The following is a 12,590-nucleotide window of genomic DNA, read 5'->3' on the forward strand; positions in this document are numbered from 1 at the left end:
ATTAAAGAATGCACACGCAGAACCCGGAGCCCGAATTCATATTCCGAGCAGACTCGCGGCTCGCATGTATTGATTTATCATGCACGGTTTATTGTTCCTCTCCCTAAATGCAGTTGCTGTCCGTTCAATATTGTTGCAAAATCACGAGACGTGTGTGCACTGCTCACTTGTCTTTCTGCTCTTCTTCTTCCTTTTTTTTCCCCTGCTGAGTATTTTTTTTGCGAAGCGAACAAATGCATTAATATTTATATGTTTATATAATCGATAACCCACTTTTCCCTTCCGTGTAAATAGGCATCGGAAGATAATTTAACAGATTAGTTCTCTCAAACATGGCAGTGAGGAAACGTAATTTAACTATCAAACAAATCTACATGTCTAATAACAGCAAATCTGCTAAGGAGCATTAGAAAGAGGAGCGGCGCCCCGGAATCTCTGCAGGAAATGTTCTTTATATTAGACATATACAAGCAGGTCCTGTCAGATGCACAACGCAGCTCGGGAGACTTGGTCTGCTCCAAAAATCTCAGCCGACGTTAGCCACAGACACAGAAACGGGGAAGATAAACATACACTCATTACTTGGTTTTAGGGTGGGTTTCAATTTTTTTTTACATCTTCCTGTCTGCTTTTTGCCTTGATCCATTCTCTTCCCGCCGAGGTCGGATTGAGCCCTTCTCCCTATTTCGAATTTGATCAACCCATCTTTGGCTGCAAACCCACATCTTTTTGACAGGAGATGAAAATTGAGTCTTCGAAGAAATATTAGGATATATTTTCAATCATTTTGGTGCCGAGGGGGAGGCTAGAGCTTAGTTTTATATTGAGACATCACGCCGGCTGCAAGCAGAGAATGCTTTCCCCTGCCAGGACCTGATGCAATCCATTCAAGCCAACAAGTTTGGAGAGAATGTTGAGTTCAATCAATTCAGAACGTCGAGATGGAGCCCAACTCACTCCAGGTATTTCGCTCTCCTCCGCTCCTGCGGTCCCGCCGCCCCCCGGCAGCCCCCAACCCCCCAGCTCACCCACCCCCTCACACCCCCCCACACCCCCCACAAACTTTTTACCAAACTTTTACCCTCTGCATCCCCCCAAAATCATTTTTATTGTTTTTTTAAAAATCCCTGCGCTGATCATACCTACATAATGTAATTTTATCGCCTCATATGGGGAACTGGGAAGGGTGGTGGTGGGGACCCGGAGGATTTTTTTTTTTTTTTTTTTTTAGGGGGTAGAAAATTAGTGGGTTTTGTAATATTTTTCGCCCAACGTTCTATCTGTGGGCCGGTCTGTATTGAGAGTCTTGTGTGTGAATGTGCCTAGGAATAGATATTTGTGCTTGATGGCTACATTATTTACGTGGTGCTTTTTTTTTTTTTTTTTTCTCCTCTCCCTCTCTCTCCCCCTCCTGCAGTGGGTCGGCTCACCGTGTGGCTTACACGGACCTTATATTTTCTATAAGGCTTTTCAATTCCACCTTGAAGGAAAACCAAGAATCTTGTCCCTTGGCGACTTTTTCTTTGTAAGATGTACGCCAAAGGATCCGATTTGCATAGCGGAGCTCCAGCTGTTGTGGGAAGAAAGGACCAGCCGGCAACTTTTATCCAGCTCGAAACTTTATTTCCTTCCCGAAGACACTCCCCAAGGCCGAAATAGCGACCATGGCGAGGTGGTAAACCTATCTCTCCCTCTCTTCCTTCTTTATTATCCACCCCCCCCTCCAGTAATGCGTATTATAAGGCAAGCTTGAAAATACTGTATTCAGTTCTGCGGTGAGCAGGATCCGCTCGTTTTTTAAAGGGGTAGCGCCACTAACTGGGGCTGGAGTATTTTACCATTGTCAGAGTTTGGCTGTCAGCTTTACAAAGACCGTCCAACTGCTGATTTTAGTCAAGATCAAATAACTTGTCGAGAAGGGTTTTGTTCCAGGGTGTGTGTGTGTGTGTGTGTGTGTGTGTGTGTGTGTGTGTGTGTGTGTGTGTTTAGCTACCTCCTCTTGAAGATTAATATCCCATGCTTTAATATACATATTTTTAATATACATATTTTTTGCTTTTTTTTTTTTTTTTAGTTGTACCTTCATGCCTGGCTCCTAGGCTTGGTAGCTTTCTTTTAGTGGGTTTTGATATTGTTCGCGTTTTTTTTTTCTTTTAAGTATTTGATATGTTTAAGAGGGCGGAAATTACGAAACGGAGGCAGATGAGATCAAAAGCAATTGAGTTGGCAAAGGCGTGTTGACTGAAGTGATAAATGACAGGTACTGGGATAATACATTCAAATAACTTGCGCATCTGCCCGGGCGGATTTCAAAGCGGTCGTGTAACCGGCACAAACACGTTCGGCATTAAGAACTATCTCGCGCCCACTCCCCCTCCTCCCGGAGCCATTTGATGTTCTGGTTTCCAGTGACTCCACGCGAAGTGGACGTCTTCCAGTGGGGTGTGGGGCTGGGTGCAGGGGCCTCTGCGGTGAGGTGCGAGGCTGCGCGCGGGGTGGACGCGGAGGGGACCCCGCGGCGCAGCCACCGGGCCACCTCCCTCGGGCTCTGTCACTGCGGGTGTGACCGCACCTCTACCGGCACCCCGGGTCCGAGGGCCGAGCTCGGTGAAGCGATAGCTACCCCCACCCCTTACATACACACACACACACACACACACACACACACACACACACACACACACACACACACACACACGGGAACTATTTTGGGGAGTCTGCGCTCAGGGCGCGGCGGGAGGGAGGGCGCACGGCCCCCCTGGTCAGGCTTTGTGTCTCCCGAGAGAGAGCAGGGTGATCAGACTGAGACTTTTGAGGGCAGCTAGCTCGGCGCCAGGCTCGCGAGCTTTCGAGGTAGGTCTGTTGTTAAATGAATGGTTCGGTGCTGAACTCCTCCGGGGCCCTGGAGCTGCCAGCCCAGGCAGAAATTCCTGGAGCTGATGGAGTTGATTGCACTTTTTGGCCTTGCTAGCTCACTCCCTCTCCCCGGATCAATTACCCCTCAGTGGTCCGCGGCTGGTTAATTAAGGGAGTTCGTCAGACCCTCGGCCCAGGAATCTGCCTTTTCGGAAATAAGCTCCGCCCTCCTCCCGGCACACACCCCTCCCCCGCCCTCCCCGACTAGCCTAGGGTGTAAGCATTCGGTTTCCCGGGCTCCGCCTGCAGCCTGACTAAGGTGCTGTGTGGATGCAGAGTGGGACCCCTGCAGCCCACCAACAGGTTGAGCGACTTCCCCCGGGCTCAAGCCCCTCCCCCGACCCAACTTTGCTGCGCAGCTGTCTTCCTTCTCCCTCCCCCTTCCTGATTTCTTATTATTTGCTTTTCAAATTTATTACTTCAACATGGCCTGTGATCTGGAGAAGGGAAGGATTAAATATCCAGAAAAGAGCTGGTGCCTAACAGACTTCGGACTAAACCCAGGAGGAAATCATTCAGTGTTTTATGGGATATTTGTGGTCACTCTCTCTCTCTCTCTCCTCTCTCTCTCTTTTTTTTTTTTAATTGAAATTGGAATATTTGTTGAAAAGACCCCGGGTTGACCCCACTAGATCCTCTTTAATTTCTGTTGGTGTAACTAAATGGCGAATTCTGATTTAAGACTAAAATCCACAGACGATCCCATCTGTCTGTCAGAGCTGTTGACAATGAGTAGATACGTTTTTAAACACACGATCTCTTTTTAATTGTTCCTTATGGGGAGCTGTAATGATCTAGGCATTTCGTATCTACTGTATGAGCCATACCTCAGAAAATTAATCTTGCCATTTAAAAGTAAACTCTAGGGGGTTTGTGGAGAGAGGGCGGCTCTATTTATAATCCTCAGCTGCTTATGCATAGTCTAATATTATGCATGATTTGTTTTTTAATGCTAACACGGCTGGTAATTAGCTGTATGATTATACTTGTATATTTCATTAGGACTTCGGCTGATGTCATTGTGAGTTATTCAGCCATATTAAAACAATTTTCAATTGAGATAATGACACGCCTCAAAATTATGCAAATGGAAGCTGCATTGTGCAAAATAATTATGACAAATGGAAACCAGGTAGAAAGTTTCCCGGTGCAGGATCGCTTTTCCACCCCGGTGATGTCATTTCCCCCCTGGCCTAAGTCAGACGTTAGCAGAACAGCAGCAGCCAGGCTCCTGGGGAGGAGAATCACAGACCAGCATTTACTGCAGGCGCCTAGAGGGGGCAACAGGGCCTCTCATTAAGAAATTTGCTTTGTTTTCGCCTACTCCATTAACTTGTTTATATACATTGAAATGGTTTTTATTATTGATTTTAAATAGTTTTGAAGGATGCCTTTGCCATTGGTAAATGCAGGGGAATGTTTTCTTGGTGTTCAAGAACATTTAATCAGCCAGTAGAGTTTATTTTAAGTAACCAAATGGAGGTTAATAATTTCCTGATTGAGCTGACATCGGCACCTATCTGAAAAGGACAACCAGGACTCAGTATTCTCCGCTGAAAAAGAGTCGTTCTGCCTTTTTCTGATTTCTTGAAATGGGAAGACGTCAGTTCTAAAAGCAGGAACATGATCATTGTGTGAGTTTAGAAATAGCGTCCCTGTGTGGTTCACTGTGATTTGCAGCAGATTTTTTTTTTTTTTTTTTTTTTTTATTCCACATGAATCTTTGCAGTCACTGCAAGAGACCTGGGTGATGCAGGATTGTGCCTACCCATTTTATAGATGGAGACAGGAACATACCAAGGTCATGTTGCCTGTCAAATGTGGCCAGTCTCACCCAGTCCTTCCTGAACTTTAAGCTTGTGTCCTCCAATGAAAACCTATTCTTTTTTTTTTTTTCCCCTTTTCTTTTTTTTCCGGAGCTGGGGACTGAACCCAGGGCCTTGCGCTTGCTACACAAGCGCTCTACCACTAAGCTAAATCCCCACCCCCGAAAATCTATTCTTGAAACAAGAAAGCACATGGTAGTAGATTCTCCAAGCATGCGCCGTTAAAGGCGATCTCTTGATCATTTTAAAATGAGGCTACCCAATCAGCCCTCAGGGCTCGAACATTCAGGGTTAGAAGACTTTATCTTACGTAGTTCAAGTAATCCCAACCGAAGCCATAGAGCGAAATTATTTTCATAGTTATTAATAATTAGCTATTGATTGGTTTCCAGGGCGATAGTGACGTCAGACATGGCCAGGGCTGGTGATCTGCAGTGAGGAAAGGCGTTTTGCAAAAGATGTTTGAGGCTAAGGAGATGATGGCTCAGTGGATAAAGCATCTACTGGGCAAGCATAGGGAGCCAGGTTCAAATCCTCAGTGCCTCATAAACTGGAAGCAGTGATCCTAGCTGGAGATGGAACACAGCAGTGAACAGGACTTTAAACAAGGTAGATGTTAGCACTTGAGGTTGTCTCTTCACTTCCACAAACATGCTAGTACCCCATGCATACAAGTACCTCTCTCTCTCTCTCTCTCTCTCTCTCTCTCTCTCTCTCTCTCCTCTCACACACACACACACACACACACACACACACACACACACAGATTTCTATTCTGCAACTTAGTCTCAGTTCGACCTTAAATAACCATAAAGATCCGAGCCTCAGTTTCTTCTCCCATCAAATGGGAATAATAACGAGAACTACTGAAAAATTTGAGGGATTGAGAGACATTCTTATGTAGGGGAAAGCACTTTAGATATTTCAAGATGCTTAAAATAAAAAGGACTCTGGGTAGGAATGTTATAAACTTTTTTTATCTATAAATAATAAAATGTCATAATAACGTTTATTGGATTTTGTTGGATTAATCGTGATGCTGTCTTGACTCAGCACTTTGGTAATCACCCTCAATTGGCTCGTGTGTCCAGTAGCTCTTCAGGGGAGGACATGGCAGAGTTGGTGGGTAATTGATCCCAATACTGGGCAACCTCTGATCATGCTCATTCTCAAATTGCCAAGGACTTAATTTATCGGCAGTTGACTTTCAGAATGTGTGCATGTGCAGGCTTGGGTTTTTACATGAAGGTTTGTTGATGGCCTGGAACTAGGAATGGGGAAAGTTAAGCTAATGATGTCATGGAGTCAAGACCAAGCATGCCTGGATGTTTTGGACTCCAGCTTGCTTTCAGGATTTCTAATAGTATGTAGTTGTCACCGTCCAGGATACACCGTAAGTGGCGATCCGTTTAGAAACTACTTCAGAGATGCCTATTCTAATGAGAGCAGTATAAGTTGGAGTTGAATCCAAAACATTGAAGACTTTCAATGGTCTCAATCTAGTGGTAGAATCTTGAAGGATTTCTCAAGCATTCTGTGTTTCAATATTTTCATCCATATATGGGCATGTGGTATCTACTTCCTGGGATTGTTTTATGGACTAAATGAGCTACTACTATGTGGTGGAAAGGTACTCAGTGGATAAGTCAGTAGTGATTGTCTGTGTTTGTTATCCTGCATACTGGTATGTGCTTTTCTCATTGGAATTTGAATCGTTCCTAGCAACTCCTGGGTTACTTTGCTAATAGTCCCTGGTGACTCTGGTTCCTTCCACTGGGGCTGTTTTTCCTCTGTGTGTTGAGTTTAGCTGTGTCATCAGAACAGAAGCTTTCTTAAGAATTTTTATTTTGCTACTGAAAAATGTCGCAAACCGGACCGGCAACATTTTTCAAAAGATTACCTGATTTGGTCATACCTGGGGGCCAGGCAGATGCGTTCTGGAATCTAGACGGTTCTGCCTTGGGCTGTCTTTGTTTTTGCAAAGCCTGTAAGCTGATTTTAGAGATTTCTGAGTCTCCTTGACTTGTTTTTCTGTCCTTAAATGGTGCTCTGCCTCGCCCAAGACTCCATTTTTTCATCTGTACAATGGAACTGCTGATCTTAATTCTACTGAGAAAATCAGAGACAATGATTACAAAAAAAAGGGAGTGGGGTGGGGTGGGGGTGGGGCAGCCAGCACAGGACTTAGGTAAACTCAGCCTCTTGTGGTAGAGGTGATTTTCATCTGGAATCAGGACCCACGGGAACTCAGCGACTGATGATTTCAGTTATCTTGGCTACTGTCTGTTCATAGTCATTCTTTAAAACTAAATGAAGGGACATCTCTAACCATGTTTAGAACAAGAAGTAAAGCACTGCATGGGGGCCACTCAACTGGACTCTGCTAAGGGCCAGCCAGCTAAAACTTGAAGGCCAAATCTGGCCCTCTGATAGTTTGTAAATAAAGTTTTATTGGGACGTAGCCAAAGTCATTTATTTATATAGTATTTGAAACTCTTTAGCTGGGACAACACAGCTAATACTTTTGACGGCTACCACATGATCAACAACATAGTAGAAATATTTGTTGTCTGGCCTGCTCCTTTACAGAAAGAGTCTTCTGACCCTTGACCCATAAGGTCGATGTAGAAGACGGAACGTTTCTATTCTTCAGTATTGGGAACTGAACTCGGTTGGTTGGCACTTGTTTAGCACGTGCTCTTGGTACGAGCTATTTCCCCAGTCCCTATTCCTCTTTCCTACTTGGCTCAGAACAGGATCTCGTATTATAAGATAATTGGTATCAGTATAATGTCATTATCGTTTGCAGATGTGGACGTGTTTTTTTTTTTTTTTCTTTTTTTCGGAGCTGGGGACCGAACCCAGGGCCTTGCTGAGCTAAATCTCCAACCCCGTGGACGTGTTTTAATATGGAGTCTAAGACATTCATTTTTTGTGAATAAATACAATTCACATTAAAGTATATTTTGAATGGCTGAGATCCAAGTTCCAGGCAATATAGGTATTGTCTGGCTTATGTTCATCAGATATATATATATATCTATCCTACTTGCTGAGGGTTAACCTCGTAGGCGGTAACGAGATGACTAGAAAACACTTGACAAACTGACCCCTTTTCTCCAGAAGTTGATCAATCTTAACAAAGTGGTGAGTTCAATACGCTTAAAGACATACAGACAGACACAATCAGAGATGTCCTGTCACATGAGTAAACTGCAAAACATGGCGTCTATGTGCACTAGTGTGCACTGGGCCCTTAAGCACAGCGGAGGTGGAAGGGAACCGCCCCTTTGGGGAACCTCACAGACTATCCCACCCTGATTGACAGATTCTGGTCAAACAAATATCGTCAGACTTTCCAGCTGCCGTCCCGAGTTGAAGTCCAAATGAGCTAAGGTCTCCCTGGATGTTTCATGCTCTTTCTAGAAAGTAGAAAGCGAGGTCTTTATCTTGGGAGTCTCAATTGCCAGATACACTTTTACAGAATACCTACTGTGTGCTGGGGCCGCATGCCCATTTATAAAGTACCCACTATGTGCCAGAGGCGTTTCTCCTCAGGGTCATGAATCCCCTTCTCAAGAACCCGTGAGCTGATGGTGCTTTAGCTTGGTGCATCTCAGGGCTCTCTCTTTGTGTGAGGTAACATAGCTAGCACGGTTCCCCTCTTCCTTGGAGTTCACTGAGTTCAGAACGGCTGAGCGTGAAATGACAACACTTGGGAGGGTGGGGCTGAAAAGATAGCTCAGTCATTTCAGATCCTCTATTTATCTTACAAAGACCGAGCCACCTGTAACTCCAAACCCAGGAGATCTGCGACCCACTTCTGGCCCCCAGGAGTGCCTCACTCATGTTTGCACACATGAACACATGCAGACAGCTGATTTAACTTAAAAAAAAAAATATCTTCGAAATACCTGGTTTAGCCTTTCAGAGTGCGTTCTGTTCTTGCAGATAACCTGCGTCTGATTGCCAGTACCCACGTCCGATGGCTCTCCAACTGTGTGTGACTCCCATGTCGGGGATCTGATGCCCATTTCTAACCTCTGGGGGTTTCTGCACACATGGGATATACATGCACTCTTGCGGGCTCACACGCACGCATACATAACAAATAACTAAGTAAATCCTTTTAGAAACGACGTCGTTCAGCCTGGCCCATGGGCTGGTCACCAGTTTGTTAGCTTACCTCAGGACCCCATCTCACACTTTCTCCTCTTCTACTAAAACCCACATCACCCCAATGGATGACAAAACACGTGAACGGATGTTGTGAGTTGGACTGTCCAAAGAAAAAAGCCAATGTTTTAGATCGAGGGCTCAGCCTGGAACCGCCATGATGGTCTCTCCGGGTACCTTCTGATCTTCAACAGTCAGCTCGTTGAAATTAGGGACTTTGTAGTGACAAAACTGAAACCGAGACTTCTGGAGAGAGGAAGAGTCAGTCTCCAGCCTAGTCCTGTCAGCAGTTCACAAAAAATAGCATTTTTCTCAGATGGATGACCTTAACCAAGGTTTAATAGTGACTCCGTACCGAAAGCAATTAAAACCTCTCTTGACATTTAAACGGTCAGGCCCGTACTCAGGAAATGTTATTTTTTTTTTATGAAGTACAAGAGTCCACGCATGTAAATACTTGGTTATTAATTATTAATAAAGCACGCCGTTGTTCATAGTGGCATCTGGTAACGCGCAACTTGGGCTCATTTATCAAAGTCTCGTTTTAACCGATATCCAGCATATAATTGCTTGAATCCAATGCGTTCGCTTGTCATTTTTTATAGCAGGGCAGTTGGATATTTGCCATCCTCTACTCAGAATAATATTGTAACTAATGATTACTTGGTGACTCTGCTTTTAAGGGTATTTAAAACAAACCTATCGATTGCTGCCTAAGAGATTTCGTTTGGCTCTAAGCGATGTGGTCATGGATCCTTTGTTTCTGGAAGCATCTGTCCCCAAGTCCTTGTGTAATGTGGACTTGTTCAGGGCGTAGTGTAATCCTCACCCGTGTTTCCATAGACCAGAACCTAGGCCTTGGCCCTTAGAGCATGTCCATGCAAATCCTGGACTCTGAGCATCATATTGGCAACACTTTTCAAATTATGTGGGTTCGGGGCTGGCTCGGTGGATATCAGAGGACCCGAGAGCTAGATACCCAGCATCCAGGTATCCATGCCTTTAATCCCAAGGCTAGGAGGGGAAGACCGGGGATCCCTGGGGTTTAGTGAGCAGCTATTCTAACAAACTAATGAGCTCTGGGTCCAGTAGAAGACCCCCGTCTCAAACAGTAAAGTACAGGATGGTTTAGGAGGGCATCTGAATTCAACCTCTGGCCCACACAAGCACAAACACTCATACGGGGAAGTGCGAACGCCCCGCCCCTCACGCACGCATGTAATGTCTATGTGCCATTTAAACCCACTGGAAAACATGCGGATAACTATTATTAAAAAGAGGGCTCTGAAGTCAAGCCAATGGATCCAGACCACAGCAGCCGTGTACCCGCAGCAGGAAAGACGGAGACTTGACATTGTCACTCAGACTAGAATGGTGGCTTGATGACGTGAATTTTCTTTAGACTCCTTGTGCCTTATGGGTACAGCAGCCTACGTTTTCGTGCGCAGGACAATCCAGTTCACAGCCATGCTCAGCCCTTACATCCGACCGAGGAAACAGACAGCAGAGGCCACGTGTTGCTAGCCCATCTCTTGACCCCTCCCCCACCTTCCTTTCTCATGACTCCCAGTGTCCGGGTCCTCTCCTGTTCAATTCTAAAGCCCATGCTTGGCTTAAACATTAAACTCCTGTCTTTGCGAATTAGGCTTTCCTTTCTACGGCCTCAAGCATGGTGAGCTACTGTGCAAGCTGGAAAATAAAAATGTTCTAATTGTGTCTTTTAAATAAGCATAGGAGTGAATTAATTACACCATATTTTGTCTTTAGTTGCTTAGTTACACAATAGTATATTCCTGAGCACCGGGAAGATAAATTGGCTCTCTCCGTGCTGTGTGTCCCTTAATCATAATTACTGTATTGCTTCGGAGAGTAAGGCACACATAGATTTTTTTTGCATTTTTTATTAATAGTCCGAAATATGCATATGATCTATAAAGTATATGCTGCTCAACCTGCTTTATATGCTTTTATGCGGGAAGAAGTTTTATTGTGGTGGTAGCATTTGCATTACTTGCTCAAAGATGTAGTTCTGGGAAATACATAATTGAAATGTTTTTGAATTGCTTTTTCTGGCCTTTTCAATCTTATTCAAAATAATATGCCTCTGGTCCCGGAGCAGTCTCTCTGATTTGATTTAACATCTTGCTTTGCACTGCATGCGTGGAGCAGTTTTAACCCCTGCGGAGCCCAGATGAGGTGCTGGGATTCCCTGGGTGTCTCATGTCTGGGGTTTTGGGGGGTCAGGCTCATACTGTAAGGGTTTCAGGGGATGAAGGTATTTGATGGGCACCCTCATCCTAGAACAACTGCTTCCATGGCCTATTCTTGGAATACATTCTTATTTTTCACTGTGGGGGGGGGGGGAAGGTTTAGGGCTTGAACAAGCCTGAACCTTGTGTACTGGGCTTCTGGGGTCCAGTAGAATATGGCGTTGTTACTGGAACTTGGGTTTCTAGCCCCACCCCACCCCCAACCTCCGCCAAGGAAGGCAGCAAGAAGGAGGCAGCTTAATAGAGTTGTTGAACAATGGGAGAGCCTAGCTTAAGATCCAGATACAGGCTTGGTAAATGTATGTGGAAGCTGACCCCATTGTTCTATTGTGTTTGAAAAGCAAGTAAATTATTTACAGATATTTGCTAATTAAAGCACATTTAGCCAGGACAAAAGAGCACAGACTAACTGGAGACAAAGGGCTTAGTGCAAATATTTCAGTCATGCTAATTCTGTGTACTCTTAAGGAAGAAATATGTATGTATATGTATATATGTGCGTGTGTACAGATATATATAATATGTATATATTATATACATAAAATTTTATTTTACATTTATTTCCTTATTTTGTGACTGAGGACAAGTGGCTATTGTGCAGGTCAGAGGTCAACTCTCAGGAGTCAGTTCTCTCCTTCCACCATGTGGGTCCTGAGGACTGAACTCAGGTTGTCAGGGTTGGCGGCAAGTGTCTTGACTCACCGAGCCATCTCGGTGGCCTGAGAAACGTGTCCTAGAACTGTGTTTATAGAGGGTGAGAGCGAGTAGAAGGCACAGCGTCTCAGTACGAAAATGGCTGAGGGCTGAGGTGCTCCTGGACAGCCTGGTACATGTGAATGGTAAGAGAGTTAAGTCCTTAAAAGTTCTCATGGGCCCTAAGTGGAGGCTCTGTGAGGTGGTGGGCGGCAATGTTTTGTGTGGCATGCATGCATCAGATTGGTGCCATCTACCCCTTAAATACATAATTTTATGTGCTAATCACAATTTAATGAATCTAGAGACGTTACCAGTGAAAATAACATACACATGCTTATGTGCGTGTGGACACGTATGTATGGCTTCAGGGCCTCTGCGAGGAAGGCTGATGCACTGCAGAGGTGATCGGCCAAGTCCCCATCTTGTTATTTGTAAGCTGGGTTCTTCCTAAGGCGTGTCAGACACATGTGGTTTTGACCAAATCTTTGGTCCAACCTTGACTTGTTGACTGACTGGGACTCAGCTCAGGGAACCATTTGGGAGAAAAACGAATTAGCCCTCTTCTGTAGGAGAAAAATGAGTAACCTTGTAGTTTCCAAAAATCTTCGGTCGGGGGCTTCCATCTTGCTGATTTGATAAGATGGGCGTCCTAACTTTGGTCAAGTTTAGGTTGGACCTCCCTGTTGTGTCTCCAAATATCATACCA

The 12,590-nt window shown here is 44.8% G+C and overlaps 1 protein-coding gene across 1 annotated transcript in view; it reads left to right on the plus strand.

Annotated features, from left to right (window-relative positions):
- Positions 1-497: 497 nt before the first annotated feature.
- LOC116887647 (AT-rich interactive domain-containing protein 5B-like) overlaps positions 498-12,590 on the plus strand; it is an 87,237-nt gene continuing 75,144 nt past the window's right edge. The window contains exons 1-2 of the mRNA XM_032889235.1: positions 498-962; positions 1,418-1,672. Of these exons, the coding sequence (XP_032745126.1) occupies positions 942-962; positions 1,418-1,672 (276 nt within the window). The 5' untranslated portion in view covers positions 498-941. The remainder of the gene's footprint in view (positions 963-1,417; positions 1,673-12,590) is intronic.

This window comes from Rattus rattus, chromosome 18 (assembly GCF_011064425.1).
Source record: "Rattus rattus isolate New Zealand chromosome 18, Rrattus_CSIRO_v1, whole genome shotgun sequence".
Classification (NCBI taxonomy): Eukaryota; Metazoa; Chordata; class Mammalia; order Rodentia; family Muridae; genus Rattus; species Rattus rattus.